The sequence below is a fragment of the Cupressus sempervirens genome, chromosome 2, assembly GCF_028749045.1.
Source record: "Cupressus sempervirens isolate cs-2001-9-10 chromosome 2, ASM2874904v1, whole genome shotgun sequence".
Taxonomy (NCBI): Eukaryota; Viridiplantae; Streptophyta; class Pinopsida; order Cupressales; family Cupressaceae; genus Cupressus; species Cupressus sempervirens.
The window spans coordinates 716,568,701-716,589,390 of NC_143119.1; the positions used below are offsets into that span (position 1 = coordinate 716,568,701).

The following is a 20,690-nucleotide window of genomic DNA, read 5'->3' on the forward strand; positions in this document are numbered from 1 at the left end:
GAGTTACAACATTGAAGATACAGTGGATGTCGAGCATCAGACACTTCAAGTCCCGAGCAAATAGTTTTGGACATAATTGTTTATAATGGCACAAACTTCTATGTAAACCATTTTTCATCCAACTTAAGGATTGTTTTGTGATTCTAGATTATAAGGACCAATCTATATTGAGGATCCCTATGCAGTAAATGCAACCAATCAGTTGAAGGGATGTTTTAAGCAACAAAATGGGTGAATCACAATTGTTGATTCATAACTAACCCTAGGTCATCTAAGTCATCATAAGAAGGACAAACCCTAAAAGAAATTAAGTGTGGAATGTGTAGAGAGAGAATTTTGCATGCACAAATAGAGCATTCACAGTGGCTAAGGAGTTGTCAATTGAAATACATTGCAGAGTCAGTTAGAGGAGAACAAAGGAAAGGAGTTAAAGGACATAAGTGATACATCTAATTAGAGAGGATCAAGTAAACATCAAGAAAGACGTGATCTGTTATCCAGTAGTAGAGTGCTAACTACAAGATCATTGCTGAGATATTCTAACATGTGAATCAATTAAATCTCTTACCATAGTAGTCCTAGCAGGGCTGTTGTAAATCCTTTAACGTGGTGCTTACTTCATTGTAAGTTTTAAGTCCTTTAATCAGGCACACTTCTAACAGGGTGTTGAAATCCTTTAACAAGGTGAGATCTAACAATATTGTAAGCCTTTAACAGGGTAGACCTTTCAGGGTAGATCATAGTTTATGATTAAACATTGTAGCCTTCATTGGATACACTTTATTACTGTAGTATTGAAGATTTGTAGGTGTCATCCCCACCCCATTTTTACCTGCTCATTGGAGGGTTTCTAGGTAACCATATATCTTGTGTCATATATGTGTTGAATACTATTTTCTTTCATGCTATGGATGAATATGTTTACCTACTTATTTTAGTTTACATGCAAATTGTGAGATGGATGTGTAGTGAATGATTTTATGGTTAAAGTTTTGAAGGACTGATTCACCCAACTCCCTCCCCCTATTAGAGTTTACTTTCCCTATTATATTTCCAACACCTTATCTAGAGTATTATCCCTAAAGCTATTATCAAAGTATTCTTAAAAGAAATCAAACATCTTGAATAAAACTACATGCAATGCAACACTTTTTCTTATATTTTTTAAACAAGGAAATGAAAGAGCATATGCAATATTTAAAGATGTGTTTGTAAAAGGAGATCTAATACCAATATCAAAAGTGGAAATGTCATTGTTTAGGTTCACCAAAAATGTGTGGGGGAAATGTGAATCAAGGAAATTAAGTCTAAGTTCATCAAATAACCACACACACTAGAAAAGGATTGAGTCCAAGGAAAGTGGTTATTTCAAACCAACCCTCAAAGGTGTTAAATCTTAGTAGGTTAATGCAATCCAAGGGATAAAGGAGCATCGTCACAATCCAAGATATAATGATTGTGAGGATAGGTAAAAGAATACACCTTGCCATTGAGATCTTAATTAGTTAGGTCTAGATCTATACACGGTATGTAATGTAAAGTAATGAAAGTGTTGAATAAAATGCTAAAATGGCTGGGAGAGATAAAGATACTTAGAAACTTTCATCTTAATTTACGTGTGTTGTGCTACTTATGGAGATGACCATAGATGGATCTAGGGTTGAAACTGCAAGGTAGACAAACCCAAAAATCGTTTAGCAATCTCTCAGGGGCAAACTTGACGATCATGGCCAACCTAGTCATCATTGACATGTCAAGGGCAACCCGGTTGACCTTGATGAAATGTGTATGATGTTGATTCTGATTTTGTAGTTTTGATAAATGATGAATAGGCACTCCAATCTATAACTGGTTTTTCCTTCTAATATCTATTGATATATGAATTTATGTGTCTTGGGTGGCTATGTAGGGGTTTGCCTTAGTCAACCCCATGCCTTGGTGATTTTCACCTCCAAGGATAGATGGTATGTCAAATGTAATGTGTGATGCTCGTGTATGAGCTTCCAATGTGTAATGCAAGGATCCAAGCCCTTATATCCAAAACTCTACGATGAAGTATTGTGCTTGAACAAAGATGAAATATTAATGCATAAATCTGAGGATAACCTAGAAAGCATACAAAAACCCCAAGGATAAATTAATCTAAGTCATAGTAATGATCCATATTTGTTACTCCACGATTGAAGCTTGAATGATAGAATGTGAAGAGGAAGGTGAAGAACTCTCCTACTTCAAAAGATGTTTCCAAGCCTCCTTGCTTCCACCTTGAAAATGTGCTATCAAAATTTTGGATGTCCACAATGGCTTGATCTTTCTTGAGTGTGCATATGCATGCTTTCTTGCTTTCCATCTATGCCAATTAAAGTAAATGAGGGTGTTTATATAGGATTTAGATTAACTTTATTTCACAGGTCGTTCGGGTTCAAAAACCTAACTTTGAACCAAACCCCAATAAGGGACCAGTCACCAAGACCTAAAATAGGACCTATTTAGGGGTGCACTACAACCTTGATTAGTCCATTAGGGGTCCATTGCACCCCTGACCACCAGGTGTATAAACCCCCAAGATAGTCTCAAGACTCCATAATAGTTATCAAATTTTAGAAATCAAGTCCATATTCCAAGGAAATCTTGTTTTGGTGCATAAAAAGAGTTATTTTGATTGAATGAAAGGAAAGAGGAGGACCTAGGTAAATAAGTCTCACCTCAAGTTTTGCGTTGTAGAATAGGAATGCCAAAGAGTACTTATTAGGTCCTACCTAAATCCCATTTAAGAAGAGGATAAGAGAGAGGTATGAATGTACATAATTCCATTTATATATTTATTGAAAATGACCACTAAAGACAAATTTAAACTCTTTAGTAACTTGAGCAAGTGTTTAGGAAAAAAACAAATTCACAATTGACCAATCATTTTCCAAGAGGACATGTAAACTCTAATATTTAAAGGGTGGGTAGTACATACAACCCAACCTTCCAACCCTAGTTAGGGTATATTTCTAGAGGAGATTTCTTTATCCATAAGTGAAGCAACCCACATGAAAAGCATATCACGAGAATAGTTTGTTGACTATCTTAAACTAGGGTTAGCCTTATGTATAACTGGATCAAAGATTTTGAAAAAGACTTTTTTTCCATTTTTATAAAATAACACTAAATTTTCATTTTGCTCTCATACATACACAATATTAATGAATCTTTATAATATGCCACACATAGAAAATAATTCCATTTCTATATTCATTGAAAATTATCTATAAAAGAGTGCAAGTGTTGGTTATAAATTCAAAATCTCTGTTCACTTATCACTTTTATAGGAGGATATATAAACTCTAAAAATGAAAGAGCTCATAGTAGATAAAAACCCGACCTTTCAACCTCATCAAGGCACATCTACTTGAAGAAGATTTATTTATCCACAAGTGAAGCAACTCACATGAGAAAACATATTGTGAGTATACTACATTGACTATTATAACTAGGGTTAGCATTATGTATGGTTGAACCAAAGATTTTGAACAAGAATTCTTGTTTACTATGTCTTAAAACATAATATTAAAATATAAATTTCCTCTCATGCATATAAAATGAGTATTAATAGGTCTTTAAAATCTACCATACTCACAAAATAATTTATTTTCTATCTTCATTAAAAATAACCACTAGAGATAAATCAAAACTCTTTTAGTAAATAACAATAGTTAAAAAAATTCCAAATTCATTGTTTATCGATCACTTTTACAAGATAATACATAAGCTCTAATTCAAAGGGTTGGTAGTAAGTAAAGCGAGACCTTCCAACCTTAGTCAAGGCATACATATTCAAAGGAGATTTCTTTATGCACATGCGATGCAATTGCATATTGTAAGAATGCTTCATTTATTGCCTTAAACTAGGACTAACCTTATGTATGGTTGGATCAAAGACTTAGAGTAAGACCCTTTTCTACCATATTTCGATAATTTATAACATTAAAACTTCAATTTCTTCTCATTCAAACATAATAAATGAATATTTAATAGATCTCTAAAATATACCATACTTACAAGATAATTCCATTTATATTTTTATTGAAAATTATAAACATTGAAGATAAATCAAAACTTTATAGTAAAGAATAAGTGTTAAATTTTTTTCAAAATCATTGTTGACCTTTCACTTCTTTTATTAAAGGGAACATAAAGTATTATTTCTTTTACAAGAAGACACATAAACTCTAATATTTAAATGGTTGGTAGTAGATAAAACAAGACCTTCCAACTCTAGTGACAACATATCTATCCCGAAGGAGATATCTTTATCCACAAGTGAAGTACCTTACATGAAAAAGTATATTGCCTTAAACTAGGGTTATCTTATGTAGGATGATCAAAGATTTTGTAAACACTTTTTTCCATTGTATTTTGATAAAATAATATTTAAATTTACAATTTTCTCTCACATGTATATAATAAATGAATATGGATGGATTTCTAAAAGCTACCACACTTCCAAAATAATTTCTAAAATCTTACAGAATAATTCTATTTCTTTTTTCATTGATAATAAATCAAAACCCTCCATTGCAGAGAAAGTGTTAAAAAAATTAATTTCATTGTTGACCTATCACTTTTCCAAGCAGAGATGCAAAATCTGATACGTAAAGGGCTGGTAGTAGATAAAACCTGACTAAATCCAACCCTAAGTAGAGCATATTTGTCCAAATAAGATTTCTTTATCCACAAGTGAAGCAACCTGCATGAAAAAGTATATTGCAAGAATACTTCACTAACCGACTTAATTGTGGTTAGACTTATGCATGATAAATCAAAACTCTCTAGTAAAGAACAAATGTTAATAAAAAAATTCAAATTCAAACCTTATCAATTTAGCAAGAGGATATTTGAACTCTAAATGGCTCGTAGTAGATAAAACTCAACCTTCCAACCGAGTCCCACATATTTCTTAGAAGGAGATTTTTTTATCCACAAGTGAAGTGACCCACATGAAAAAACATAATGCTAGAATACTTTGTTGACTATCTTAGACAAGAGCTAGCCTTATCTACAATTGATTTTTTTTTATCATCATATTTTTATAAAATAATATTAAAATTTTAATTTCCTTTCGTACATATACTAAATGAATATTAATAGGTCTCTAAATTCTACCACACTTACAAAATAGTTCCATTTACATTTTCAGTGAAAATAACTCTTGAAGACAAATCATAAGTTCTTAATAAAGAATAACTTGCTACTTCTTTTATAAGAAAACACTTAAATTGTGCCTTTTCTTATAAGAAAATAGTAAAACTCTCACTTCTTTTAAAGGACACAAAAATTCTCACATCATACCTATAAAATAATTCCATTTACATTCTATTAATGGTTGAATATAAATCAAAATTTCATGGTAAAGATCAAGGGTTGATTTTTTTTGGTTCAAATTCATTATCTCACTTCTTTTAAAATCTATCATACTTAAAAAAAAAATTTCCATTTACATTATCATTAATTATTGAGTATAAATTAAAATTTTACAGTAAAGAACCAGAGTTTGAATATTTTAAAAAATTCATTGTTGGTTGTCACTTTTTGAGAAGAAGACACGTAAATTCTCATTTCTATTACAAACGACACGTAAATTCTCACTTCTTCTACAAGAAGATGCCTAAACTCATATATTTAGAGATCCACACTAGATAAAACCAGACCTTCCAACCATAGTCACACAGATTTTTATTGAGTATAAATTAAAATTTCACAGTAAAGAACCAGAGTTTGAATATTTTAAAAAATTCATTGTTGGTTGTCACTTCTTTGAGAAGAAGGCACGTAAATTTTCACTTCTTTGAGAAGAAGACACGTAAATTCTCACTACTTTGAGAAGAAGACACGTAAATTCTCATTTCTATTACAAACGACACGTAAATTCTCACTTCTTCTACAAGAAGATGCATAAACTCATATATTTAGAGATCCACACTAGATAAAACCAGACCTTCCAACCATAGTCACACAGATTTCTTTATCCACAAGTGAAGCATCCCACATGAAAAAGCATATTGCCTTAAACTAGGGTTAGCCAGCCGTCTGTACGGTGATCAGAGATTTTGAACAGGACTTTTTTCCACCGTGTTTTAATAAAATAATATTAAATTTTCGGGAAGGTCTGCAACTCAGGGTTTCGTCGGATGGTTCCTGATCGGGTCGTGCGATAAAATTGGTGGAGATGGCCCTCAAGATACAGGCATTGTTCTCACTAACTTCATTTTTTTCAAATCTCTGCACTAAATTTTTTTTTTTGCAAGGTTTTACGTTCTTTTAAAATTTAACTCGTTTTTAGAAATCTGGGAGGATTCTAAGCTACCGAGCTTCCCTGATCTCCTCCGGTTTTTTTAAATTTATCTCGTTTTTAGAAATCTGGGAGGATTCTAAGCTACCGAGCTTCTCTGATCTCCTCCGTTGTTTAGGATTTTTTTCTAAATTTTCATTTATTTAGTTCTTCATCTTATATATTTAGTCGTAACTGAAGATTTTGGGTTCCAGAGATTACTTTCAAAGCTGCGAAGAGAAGATTTCTCTGTGACAAGACGAGAAGTTTGAGGTCACGAGTGTGTCGATCTCTATTGAAGATAACATCTATTTATCTTTTTTACTTTTTCGGCGGCCCTTTTTTGGGGATTAATTGGCCACGTAAACTTGAAAACTTGGGGGTTTATTGACACTTCGGTTGCATGCAGTGAATGACTTGACTTCATTTTTGTCGTTGTTATTTTCTTCGAGTCAGTGGTCCTTTTTTGCCCAAGGTTCTGATATGGTTTTTACTGTATAGATTTTCCTTCTGAAATATCGTGAAAGATTGTTAGAGCTAGGTGTGTAAGGTTTTCTTATGTTCGTTTGCCGACTCTCTATATTGCATGCTGTCATCTGTGCACGATTTCTTCTCTCCGCTGGGCATGTAATTTTTGAAAGTTTGCTAGACTGGTCCTTTAAAAGGGATTTAGGTCATTAGAGCTTGCTTGTTGCTTGAAGATTGTTGAAATCGAAAGGCTTCTCTGCTGATTTTGTTTGGGATGATTGAGCTCTTGATATTAGGGCATACATGCTCCTTTTTTTTTGTACTTTCCATTTCTCGTACAATTCTAAGAAGGATTTTGATTAAGTGTTTATTAATCTGTATGCTGGCATCTCTTTTTTGCGTGAACAGGGTTTCAATTGGCCACTCTCTGAAGGAGAGCTTTAAATTAGTGTTGTAAATGCTCTTTTTTTTCCGGAGTTGTTTCTTGTTTGGTTTACTGAAAGATTAATGTAATATGAATATGGAAGTGACGAATGGAAATATAGCTATTGATGTTAACAAAAATGTAAAAGCGATTGATGATAATAAAAATGTAGAAGACACTATGAATTTGAAAAGGAAGCGGGCAACTCAGTACGCAGCATATATGGCTGCTTTTGCTGCTTCGCGAAGGGAATCTGATGCAAGTCCGAGGCAGCCCGTGAAGCGCATCAAGACAGATGTACACGAATGTTCTTTGCATAAATTTGAACATCGTTCTGCAAAAGTTGTTTTACAGGACTGTGGCAACTGTCACAAGAAATGCGTTGAAAAACTAGCTTCACTTAACCATGGTAACTTCCGCAAGAGCTCCGTACCGATGCGGGTGATGTATTTTTGCGAGGGGGAGTGGAATGATTTTCCTGTAGATATACTTGCTCCCCTCAAACAGGCATTTCAAGCTGGAAAGTCTGTTGCTGATGTGTCAATTGATAGCTCCTCATGTCTTGTTGATTTCCTTCGCATGGTTATGATAGATTTGAAATATGGAACGCAACATTCAATTGCTTGGATAGATGAAAATGACAAATGTTTTTCCCCAACCTATGTTGTCGAGGGCAACAGTCGTTTCAAGGCTAGGCAGGGTAACAATCACAAAAATGTTTCTTTGGGAAGTGAAAAGGTGCAAAAAATCAAGATGAAGGACAAAATTGGTATATGTGGGACAGAAAGCCCAAAATCAGAAAACAGCAGCGAGTTTTCTGTTTCAGATGCTAAATCACAGGAGTTTCAGGTGCAATCTCTGCATACAGATTCAAGTGATTCTGAACATGATTCAAGTGACACTCAGAATCAATGCAGAGTGTTTCCTTCGGGCCAATTGAAAGATATCTGCTTAGAGAAAGGAGCAGGGGATGTCACAGCAGCAGGGCCTTCGTCAAAACATTTGCAATATGGCTCATGTATGGGTGCCAACAGATCTGGAAGTCTTGGGTATGGAATGTTGGCTGACAGACTTATTAAAGTAGAGGAAGGTGATCATGAATATTTGACTATCCAAAACAGGTTTCTTGCAGGCGTTTGTACACTTGTAACTAATAGCAGCATTGTTGGTATATATCGTATTTTCCCATCTAGTATTTCAGCGAAAGCCCGCTTGCAGGCATTCAAAAATCATGTTGATTTAACTAGACAATTCCGTGGAGATGCTAATGTCTTGCATGCTTGGCATGGTACATCACAGAAATGTATATCTGGTCTCATAGTGCATGGTTTTGGACCTGGTCAGGTCAGAACATGTAAGGGCGGGGCAACTTACGGCATGGGTGTTTATCTGACACCGGAAGATTGCTTAGATGCCAGGTGTGTAGTATTATGTGACTAAATAGGAATAAGTATTGCATTCGTGTAAGGGAGGAGAGAGGTACAGAATGTAGGTTCTTTTTTGCTAGTTAGTTACTTCTTGGACCTTTTTGGCTGTAGTCTGGAAAGTTGTTCATTATATGTGACTATTTTATATCATTTGCCTTTCTCTGCAGTGCTGCTTATTCAGATGTTGACGAAAATGGCGAGCAACACGTGGTGTTGTGCCGAGTAATTATGGGGAACATGGAGGAGGTTAAACATGGCTCCCAGCAGTTCCATCCTAGCAATGAAGATTTTGACAGTGGTGTGGATAACATAAAAAATCCGAAGTGCTATGTTATTTGGAGTACACATATGAATACTCATATTCACCCAGAGTATGTCGTGAGCTTCAAAGTCTCTGCTGAAGTGCGTGGTAATTTTACTAGGCTCTTCTTAACAATCTTACCAGTTTATACAACTTTCTATTCGATTCGCAAAGGCAGTTTCTAAGAATATGCATTAGAGGTTCTAGGCTATATGTCTTTGTGACCTGCTGAAACCATTTTCTTGTGTAATTAGAATACTGGGCTGGATTGCGAGCAAGTTATGGAAGTCATGGTGTCAATAACACAGTATTGGGGCCTCGATTGCAAAGGGGCATTACTTGTGAAACGGTAAGCTATTGGGTTGTGTTTAGTGACGATGGTTATCTGCTTGTAAACGCTAGTGACATAGGAATTAGGCAATCTCTCCACAAAGGAAGCAAAATGCCGGGTAATATTTTATTGTTTGTCATTTGGGAAGAGTTGACGTTAGTATGTTATCTGGTCAGATAAGTTTCTCTGCACCATATAAGCATGGAAAATATCTCGAGGATAAAGGTGAATAAAAGCATTCATAAAAAAGGTGATACAGGTGCATGTTAATGAGTAAAACAACCAATTAAAATATCTGATATTCCTAGCTTAAACTTAACTTTCTGGTATTCTTTATTTAGGCAAGGCTTCAACAGGCTCCAGCTCCAGCCAATGAAATAGATAGGAAACTACATGGACCTGCAGACTTACCTGTAAAGACCACTTCTGGGTGGATTTTTTTTCCAGTGTTGTTTTCTATTATTGGGAAGCACTTATCCTCTTCAGACGTTGACTCCCTCGAGCGTTACTATACTGATTTCAAGGTCATTTATCCACTCTATACAACAGAAAAATACAATATTTGTATGTTTGGAAGCTGCTCAAGCCTTTTGTTTTTTATTGTAGCAGAATAAGGGACTAACTCGAGGAGATCTTATAAAAAGGATTAGAATGGTTGCTGGAGACAAGTTGGTTATAAAAGCTATTAATTACATTCAAAGCCAGGTAACCAATGCTGGCCTCCAAAGTGTTACATAAATGAGTTGCTTATTTTGAGATTGTTTGTAGTGTTAATCTTGAAACTCTATGAAGTTTTTTAAGGGCAGTGGCTTATGATTGTCACTGTTAGATTTCTTATAAACTCAGAAGTTCTACTGAGTAAAAGCCTTAAAGTTACCCTGTTTGTAAACGTATGATTAGTAAGGTTCTTATTTACTTGGGTTTTTCTGTCTTTTCTTTCTCGCATATGAGTTTATGGATATTTGTTAAAACATATATTTTAAGCTGGAAACTACAGAATAATACGTCTTAAATACTATTTTGAGCTATGAATACATGAATTTTTTATTCTCGCATCTACTTTCTTTCAAATCTTCTTAAACCCTTTTTATAGATTAAAATGGTAAATCTCTGTTCTCACATCTACATTTTCTCTGCAATCATTTGTCTTTAATGCTTTGTCATAAAGTATGAATGAATCAATGCCAACATAAGTTGTAGTTAAAATATTGTTGTAGGGAGAGGGATACAGAATCAAATGACACACTGGACATACTGAATATTCTATTAAGAACTTCACAAGATGGTTATCAAACTCTGAAAGCTGAGGAAGGACGAGAAGTATTTGTATTTAAGATGTGTTATGTACTAAATTTATATATTTATGCCTTGTTTATGATTTATATAATATGATGGGTATAAAAACCCATGAGCCTTATATTTGGCCTGAATATTTCATTGTGTTTAATTTCACTATTTTCTATTATTCTTTTACATTGTATTGATTTTCTTCGAACAATACTTGTGTTCAATTTTCTATTTGTTAAGAATCATTTTATAGTTTGTGTATATAATTTTTTTTCGTCACTTTCCAATTTGATGACATAATGTTGTCCTAGTTTGTAGTTGCTCAACTTGATCTATTTCAGTAGATCATGGTTTTGTAAGTAAATGCATCTGTTTGATACAGAGATGCAGCTGACTCTCATTGGAAAGTTCTAAGAACACTATGGGTTAATTTGACTACTTCATGTCTTTTAATATACGGAATTTACAAATACACAGTAAGTTTCAAATGGACTATATATCATGTTTCACTTCTTCTGCTAAGACTTTAATGTGCATGTCTTTTGGTCCTTATGATGTTGCTTATATTTAATGAATCTGTTTTCAGATGGTGGGGTATGCTCTATAGATCTTCCTTATTTCGTATTTGTTGGTTTTTTATTCTCAAGGGGTGTGTGCTGAGTGAAATATTTCTTTCTTTAATATTGTATCTTCATTGCTACTAGCTACCATGCTTCCTTGTGTAAAATCACGTGTTCACTGGATTTCATGACATTTGGGCTGACAACTTTTTTATCATCCTTGCAATATGTGCCCTAGCATTTCTCTTTAGGTGAACTAAAAGAACTTTACCTCTGTTGAATTGTCTTGTTCCAACACTTGCTTTCTTGGTTTGACTTAACAACAATAGACTACCTTAACAACAATGAATTTTGAAGGTTTCGCTAATGAATTCAGCATATGCTGTTGTATATACCTCTTTTAAGGTTGGATATTGCCCTTCAAAGATGGGTACCCGTATTGGTATGGTCAGAGTGTCGATTCAGTCTAGGTCCACCCTTCCGAAAGAATTGCATAGTCACTGAGGTTTGTTGTGGGTCCTCGACAAATTGATCCACAATATATTTGGGAGCTCAGGTGGTATCCTGTGAAGGTCCCACAATGAACATGGGCATCTACATGATGGTACCTTGGGTGTACCCAGGGCAAATCCAAATGGACCTTGGCGTGTGCGTGGTTTGGGATGCTGAAAACCTTTTTTACCAAACAAATACACATTTTCTGTCTCTTACACTCCCTCAAATGTACCTGTTTGACTTGAAGTGGGGATATTTTGGTGTTTGCAACAAATTTGACAAACCCAAAACACCAAAGAGAGTATTTGTATGCTCCAAGCTGTGTCATTGTTGTTGGTTTTGGAAGGCTACTTCATTTTATTTTGTAGGTTAGGGTTATGAGGGAGTAAGACAACCAAAATGTTAGGAATGAGTGCAAGGAAGATGCAGGCAATTCAAGTAAAGAAATCTTTATAAATTTTTAATTTTTCAATAAGATTTTCAAGTTTTATCAAGATTTTAAATTTGTTTTCAAGGATTTTTAATTTTGTCAGTAAATTTGACTTTTTTAAAACTTTGAACTTAATTTATAGTGTTTATTTTTTATTTTTCAATTACATTGTTAATTGCTTATGTTTTTCATTTTGGGTTCATTAAAAAGATTGTTTGAAATGTAGAGAATTTCTTTGAATTTGATATGATGTTACTTTTTTGGCGACATACATCAACAATTCAACAAATTTGTGGTGGCGAGGGTTTTCTTTAGCATTGTAGTCAATGTGGAAAGAGTAAAGTGTGCTCATTTAATGCCTTGCCAAGGAGTAAAAGTTTATCTTGGGCCAAAAAAAGTGTTGCCAAAGGAACAAATAGTGGTTTATATTAAAAAGTAGGGGATGCTAGCATGACGATGTAATAGATCAAAGGCTTTTGCACATCGTTGTGCCTAGAGAAGCTTGTGGAAACCTCCGAGTGGCTTCTCTCGATTGGCTGGTCCAATTCCTTTCAGCTAGTGCAACCATCTCTTGAAGATGTGAATGTTTGAGTTTTGCAGAAAAAAGAAGCCAATTGGACAAGGTCTTTAAAAATGAAGTTAAGGAGGCTGTAAATTATAAGAATGCTCATTATGGGCTTCCTTTTAACATTGTAAGATCACTTTATTGGCGGGATATAGGAAAGACCCTTAGCAATAGATCTCTTTGATTATGTTAGTTCTGGGTATGAATAAATGTGAACCACTTTTTGGCGATGGAGAAACTTTCAGCAGAGACAATATTAACATTATTAAGATAATTCCAGGGATACATGGCCCAGAATTGGTATATCCATCATTTTTGATGGTTTGCAAAAATTAGCACATTAATCAATTTTAGGTTAGTGTTCCAAAAGGGGCAATGTTTAGAAGGAAATGGATTGTAAGCGATTTAGTAAAAAATGCAAACTTTATTGCTAATATCCTCATAGAAACCATTGAAATGTAAGGGCTTGAAAATGTTGTCCTAGTCATATCAAAGAATGCTCACTCAATTTGATATTGCAAAAGATTGGCATACAAATGGTCTTTAGTGGAGGGCACATATAGTCACATTTTTTGGACACCATGTGTAATACACTCGCTCAATTTGATATTGCAAAAGATTTGCATACGAATTGAGTGGATTAAACAAATCTACACTGAGGGTAAGGAGATCCAAATGTCTGTGACTAATCATCATGTCTCATGGCATTTTTAGGACCACCTCCAAGTCAGAGTTGTTGAATGCAATTTAATACCTGACTAGTCATTGAAATGTTTGCAGAAATTGAGTTTGCATCTCACCCAATTGCCTTCAGATGATTAGTGCAGGTGCAAGAGGCCTTGAGTTCTATGATCATCAACCAACCGTGGAATGCATGGAGGTAGTCAAGCGTAGAAAGAACCCAAAAGTGATAGCATTGATCATAGATGATTAGTAGTGGGCTCATGTCTAATACGTTCTGAAATTCATTGAGCCCAGCACGAGCATCATTAAGTATGATACATTCTGAAATTCATTGAGCCCAGCATGAGCATGATTAAGTATGTTGATACTGATTGTCCATATTCTTATGAAATTTATGGTCACATGGATTTTATGGTAGACAAAATATGAACAGTAATACAAGACAAGGAACATGACCCAACCAAAGCATTTTTCATAATTGTGCAGAAGGTTATAGTTGACTGCTGGAACAAAATGACCACCCACTTGCAGCTGTTAAAATATTTTCTTTGTCACCAAAGTCTTATAGCAGAGTGGTACTTTCATTGCTGAGGAGGGTATTAAAATGTAGAGATGGGGAGGTTGCTGCTAGCTCTAAGGCTGCAGGTAGAAAACTATTTAGATATCCAAAGTATTGTCTTGAGTGTGTTGTGTTTGGCCATTTTGTATCTTCAAAAACATATGATATTTTTCGCTCTTCTAGACAAGTATGGGAAAGTATTGAGTGGTGGCGTCTACATGGGCAGAGCTCCATTGACTTGCAGCCTCTTGCAATAAAAGTACTCTCCCAAGTATGTATTTTTTTGTCTTTCATTTCCCCCTTTTTTCATACAGTACTATTATGCTATATATCATATTTTATAATATAATAATTCTATAATATATGGTGTTTGACAAAGAATTCGAATATGACCCCACCTCTCCCCCTCCAATTGTGCTGATTCAGATGCTACAGTTGAACTCCTTTCCAAAGTTTGTATATAGATAAAGCAGCTTTTGTGAGTGGCAATTCAGTTAATTGTGGTTCAAATGAAAGTGAACAAATGTTGAGTTTGATTCTTTAATTGAAGAAGAATATAATGATTGTTAAATATTGATTGTAATTTGAATTCATTTTGAGACTTGAGTATTTATATTTTTGCAAATTCTGAATATGAGGTATTTAAATGTTCAATTTATTGGCATTATGCGTATGTTGTTTTGCTTCTAGTAATGAAATTTATAATCTTAAACATTTTATGTACTGTATATTCAAATTGCCATACTTGTACCCATACATGCACTTAAATTGGAAATTTAGAATTCAGCGCTATTTTTCCTACAATATCTCTCCTTTTGCATTCGCATTTGCATCTTATACTAATTAGCAATATGGCTTTGTGCTACATGCACAAATTGTCCAAAGAAAAATAAACCATGCTTCATTTAAGGCGAGAACTTGATACATCCATGGTTCTTTCATGTGCTAGAAATGTTAGAATGCATTACACATTTATAGTATTTCGTAAAATAATTTGTCACATCCTTGTTACCCATGGAGGATCACAATCTTTTTTCATAAAAGCACATGCACATACTATTGGTATGTTTGCCGTTGCACCAAAAGCTCGAGCTATCAATGAATGTCACAAACACCAGACTTACCCAGATCCACGAGAGGTGGTTAGGCCATGTCACGAACCCCGAAGGAGGTGCTGACCACCAAGTCCAAAATCTCCCCCTAAACACCAACTGAGGGTTCCGCACTGATGAAATGAAGGAGACCTCCCGAGATTCAAACCTGTGACCCAACGCTTTGATACCAATTGTTGGTATGTTTGCTGTTGCGCCAAAAGCTCGAGCTATCAGCGAACGTCACAAACACTAGAGTTACCCAGATCCACGAGAGGCGGTTAAGCCATGTTGCGAATCTCGAAGGAGGTGCTGACCACCAAGTCAACACATACTATGTTGGATTTGCATGTAATGGAGGGAGTTTCATGGTCATCAGTATAATATTAATGCTCTTCCGACTTTGAATACTTTATAAGAGGTGTCTTATATATATAACAGTCCAAATTAGAGGGACAACTACTAAATGAATAAATTATTATATTGACAAAAGACTAGTGCTTTGAACATTGGCCTTTATTTCTAATAATCAAATTATGATTCAGTGAATAGATTCTTTTCAACTCCCCATATTTAGAGTGATTTTTAATCAAGGAAACTTTTAAGGCTGGTTTCATATTGAACTTGTCTGGTTTCAAAATTGGATTTGGTGGTAGGACAAACCAACTTATGAAGCTTTCTCATTACTCCTTTATCTTTTGCATTTTCTTTGAAATCTATTAGAGCTAGAATTAGTTTGCCATTTAGACTGTAATTTAAATTGAATCAAGCTTATGCTCTTTTTTGGAATTGCCCAATTAGTTTGTTTTAAGTATTTATTTGTATCTGTTTGTGCAAGGGTGTTTGATGGAGTAGATCTTGGATTAGGCATGTTTTAACTTTTGAATCTCATATGCTAATAAGGGCAATTTGCAAACAAGACTTTGTGTCATTATCTTATGTTTCTATTAGAATCCCTTGATGAAATGGTTAGCATTAGCCTCTATGCTACACAAGTGTGCCAAGGCTAGGTGATTCAAACTTTGCTGGAAGCAACTCCCTTTCAAGAGGGAACAACCTGTTCTATTCATGTTGGTGTGTCCAACCACACATAACAAAATTGGGTTCAGGGGGGAGTGAAATGACAACAAATAATCACTAGAAGGTTAGAATCTATCAAAATTCAATGTAAATTGCTCAAATCTCACTTAAGACAAGATCTGATAAAATCAAAATCTCATACTGCTCAAGCTTCCAGTAGTCCACCTATATATGCAATATCCCTTTTTGATAAGAGGAATTTATTTGTTGGTCTCTAGATTGATTCTGAATTGATCATCTCTATTGCTTTAGTCTAGAATCAGCCTTCCACGGGGTTACTTCTACTGACAAAAACATCTTGAGACAGGGACATCTCTGAGATGTAAGATTTGGGTGGTTGAAGGAACTCCCCCCATTGTGGACATTGGGACATCCACAAGATGGCCGTGAGACTCTTAGGAGTCTCCTAATCATGTAGGGGACACCTAGTGTATCCTGTGACCAACAAGCATTTTTTTTTTTAAATTTCAAAATTTTCTTTGAACTCTGTTACCAAGGCCTATAACTAATGGTCTATGGGCACTACCCAAGCCCCACAAACTCTATCAAATTTCCTCGTATCCTCATTTAATTCACAAAAACAATTCAAGAAGAAGTTGACAATGTGAATGTGTGAGTGAGTGCTGTAGGTGTATGATGAAAGAGTGTGAATGAAGAGCAAGAGGGTGGAGGAGCAAGAAGTCAAACATCTTGTTATAACTTTTTTTAAAGTACAATATGTAATTTTGTGCTAGCACTTGTTGCGACCCTGCCATCCCTAAATGTAGGCTCCTGGTCCCTCCGCCCTTTAAACCTGTCATAACATACCTTTTTCCCATTGTCAGGGAACTCTATAGATCTATGTTTAGCATCAACAAATGGATGCTCCAACTCATCAAACCTTAGGAAATAGGCCTTTGAATGTAGCATGTCTAACCTGTGAGCTATTAGAAAATGTAGAGTTTTTTCCAAGACATGCCCATGTGAGACATGCTTTATTATTTGCGCAAGCTGAGTATGAAGATGTAGCTTGCCAAATGTTTCTTTATACATTAGTTGAATCTTCTTTCAATTGGAACATTAGCTTGCCAGTTGAATCTAGGTTTTAGTTGTTTTGTATTGCCAGTTTGCTAAAACCCTTAGCGAATTCAATGACCCTATTAGAGTATTCAATGCTTGGTTCGATATACCATTCAGTAGGTTAGCAGCACCTTATACTTCTACAAAAAGATGATGTGCAAGTGTATTGAAAAGCTCAAGATCCCTTCACTGTAATGTCTATGGGAAGATCTCTTGTGGTTACAACTTTATCACTATCATACAGTGAGATGATATTGGAACAATAACTTATGCTCAAGGTTTTGGTTTAGGTTCATTGCCTTCAGCGAGACAACTTGGGACATATAATTAAATCACAATCGCAGAATCAAGCATTCTTACAACAAATATCAATGCCAATTTCAATAGCAAGTGTGCTGCATCCAATTGAGTGGCAAGTTTTAAGTCCAAGCTATTAATCAAGCGATGATTTGTGTGAATATTGAGCAATTCATCACCATTTTCTTAAGCAATCCCATGGCTAAAAATAATGTTCTTAACCATGCAACACCAACAACTAATCAGCTAGTTGTACTTGCATTTTGAATCCTCACATGTCTACAGGTAATGCAACTTATTAGTTGGGACCTAGTCAACCATCCATCCCAAGTCCAGAATTGAAAAATATCTGAAATTGAACAATCTTATGTTATTTTGCAAACAGGAGTTTCAACATAATCAAGATGTAAATAACGGTAGGAATTTTAATTTTTAGAGAACAAATAGATAGTGGAATACTTGACCTAATAATGTAAGCATTGTTATTCCTGTGGATAATGTGAATAGTGTAAGCTCTAACTGGGTGGCTTTGTGCCAATTTAGCAGACCTTGCTTAACTTAAATAATCTGGGGCAAAGCGCATTAGGAATAAAGTAGCTCCTGATTTTGGTGTATATTTTTATTATGGGAGGGCTTATCCACCTACTATCTGTGTTCCATGGAGGAATGATTTGTTATAAATCTGGTCAATAGCTGTTCTTCAGACATGGAGGGATAAGAAATTTAGAATATTCTTATCGTAATTCATGGTTTTTTTTGTTTTACATCAAGATTTCAGAATTGCAGAACAATTAAACAAATTAGTTTGGTTATTTTTATGTAAGATTTGGTTTGGATAATTGTGATGTTAATGGAAAAGATGAATATATATTATAAATATAGCTGGAGATGGTGTTTGTGGAGAATGTGCAGACCATTTTTTTGGGAACCAATATTCAAGCTGCCATATGTGAGGAGAAGGCTATGCTTGAGGTTCTTTGAGATTTTTCTCGTGGGTTTGGTTTAGCATCTGATATTTTGTTATTTCTGGTATTAGCGAGATAGCAAGAATAAAAAAATTAGGCTAATAAGATTTGGTGGAATCCATCATGATTCATTTGTTGAATGGAATAAAGTGTTGTGAATCACAAATAATATTAAAAAAAATATTTTGGCACGGATATCAGGATTTAGAGTAGAAAGAGTTTTTGAAATCTGTGTAAATTGCAAGATAACAGAGGAGTTTTTTATAGAAAATTAAAAAGGTTGATTTATTAATCCATTTATGTTATAAACCATTTAAGTTGGATGGTATGTTTTTGCAGAAATCACAAATAAACTGCAAGTCACTAACTTGTTTCATTTAATGTTCAGTTTGTTGTTAGCTTTCCAACTTATCATTTGAAATTTTGACTTGCTTTAAGATATTTGGCCCTGTTATGACTCAGAAGAGTTTACACGGAGGTTTGCTGACAATGAAACCATTCTTACCAAGGTTTTCTTTCTGCTGGCTGAAAACAAGATTGTGTGATTGTTGTAAATTTTGATTTTCTATATGTTTTAACTTTTTATTACATGAGAATTTGAGTTTTTTAATGTTTATTATGTGAACTATATGATTGTAACTCATATTTGCTAATTGTATGTTAGTTCTGGTATTTATGCAGAAAATTGGAATGCAAGGTAGTGATGGGCTGGAGCATGGTCCTTGTTCTGGTATTAAATGTGAGAAAGTGCACTCAAAAAGTGGTTTTCCTATATTGCAGAATGAGGTAGTGTGTCCGTTCTGAAATTGTATGTGATGAATGGTGGTCTACAGCTTATTTAAAGATGAATATATGACATTCCATTCTATTTGCTCTTACTATAAACCATTTACACAAGTGGTGTGTTTGCTACCTATGAGTTTGTTGTTTTGTGCAGAGTAAACAAGAACACTCAAATGGACATGAATAAATTATAACTCACAAGTAACACAGTATGAATAACTCAGAAACAATACAGTGCAACATATATGGCAGAAAGATAGGTATCTTCATAGCATAGTATCTTCGTAGCATGAAAAACAACATTACTTGTTCCGGCCTGAATAGAAATAGGCCTGACAGTTGGTTAAGGTTGCCAACCATCAGCAACTGACACTCCTTTAGAACCAGGTTTTATTATACTTCCAAGTTAAACTAAGAAAACTATTTTTCAATTACTATTGGCATACTTGCTGTCTGCATAAGAAATTACTAAGAGGGATGAGGAGGCATCCCTTGAACTGGAGAGGCTGTCAGGGTTGACTTTTGTTGCAGACGTGAAGGTGCTGATTGACTCCCATCTCCAACTGCCTTGTTGCACGAACTATGTTAGCAGCTTCTGTCAGTTACCTTTTGACCTTTCCAGCCCTGTGTGTTTCTTTGCCATTCCTTTCTTAGAGTTTTCATCTCTGTTGCATTTCTTGCTGGTTGTGACCTTCTGTCCTAGTTGCTCGCTGAGTTGGGCTACCACTTTCTCTAAGACAGTTACTCTAAATTGTTCTCTTGCCAGTTGTGGTATGATTAGGCCTTCCACTGTTGTTCAATTTGTTTTGTAGCCTTCCCTTTAGCCATGTTTGCTTCTCTAGTACTACCGTGACTTGATTATGGTAGAGCACTAACTCTTGGAAGCAACTCTATGCCATGAAGTGCCCAGAGAGCTCCATTGTGTTGAATCCTTGTTTGTGGCTGAGGAGGTCAATTCCTCAATATATCTCAAAAGCCTCTCCTTTGTGTGTACTACCACAATGTCTTGGCCAATGTCAATTTCCTCGGTAATTAATCCCATTGAAGCCATAAAACAAGCCATTTCCTACATCTTGCGGCCATATTTCCAAGGGGTACTTGTGGGATCTTGAGGGTTTGACTTGTCCAAACATAGCACAATGTCTTGTTCTCCCACCTTTTCCCTCATCGTTGGTGCTGGAGTTTCCATCACCTCTGCTTGGTACTCATCTACTTGCTCTAGTCTCCTCTCGGTGGTCTTTGTCACCATACCTACAACCCCTTGCATAGGCTTCAAGGACTCTATAGGTGCCTCTGCTTTTAGTCCAAATAATTGCAATTAGTTATGTATAGAAGTTTGTATATCTCCTTTGTTGCATGATTCCCTACTACTAAACCCTCAACTCGTAATGTAAGGTGTGGTTTCCTCCCTCAATAGGCTCAACCCATAGTAACACGAAGACACATTCCCTCCCCCCCTGTCACTTCTCCCTTTTTGCCCCATGTCTTGGAGATGCGTCGAGGAAGCCACTAGATTATGCCAGCTGCACAAAGGATGGGGGGACGTCTCGGTGTTGCCGATTTTTTGA

General features: G+C 35.2%; 1 protein-coding gene across 3 annotated transcripts in view; it reads left to right on the top strand.

Annotated features, from left to right (window-relative positions):
- Positions 1 to 6,156: 6,156 nt before the first annotated feature.
- LOC149575380 (inactive poly [ADP-ribose] polymerase RCD1-like) overlaps positions 6,157 to 20,690 on the top strand; it is a 53,638-nt gene continuing 39,104 nt past the window's right edge. Inside the window, exons 1-7 of one of the 3 annotated variants that reach the window (XR_016360161.1) lie at positions 6,157 to 6,232; positions 7,193 to 8,626; positions 8,803 to 9,044; positions 9,191 to 9,285; positions 9,609 to 9,791; positions 9,877 to 9,972; positions 19,021 to 19,078. Coding sequence is in view for 2 of the 3 variants with exons in the window: in XM_089815138.1 (XP_089671264.1) it covers positions 7,299 to 8,626; positions 8,803 to 9,044; positions 9,191 to 9,285; positions 9,609 to 9,791; positions 9,877 to 9,972; positions 19,021 to 19,125 (2,049 nt within the window). In the remaining variant the exon portion in view is untranslated. Of the gene's footprint in view, positions 6,233 to 7,192; positions 8,627 to 8,802; positions 9,045 to 9,190; positions 9,286 to 9,443; positions 9,518 to 9,608; positions 9,792 to 9,876; positions 9,973 to 19,020; positions 19,126 to 20,690 lie in introns of those variants that run through there. The other 2 variants (XM_089815138.1, XM_089815139.1) reach the window with 2 other exon arrangements.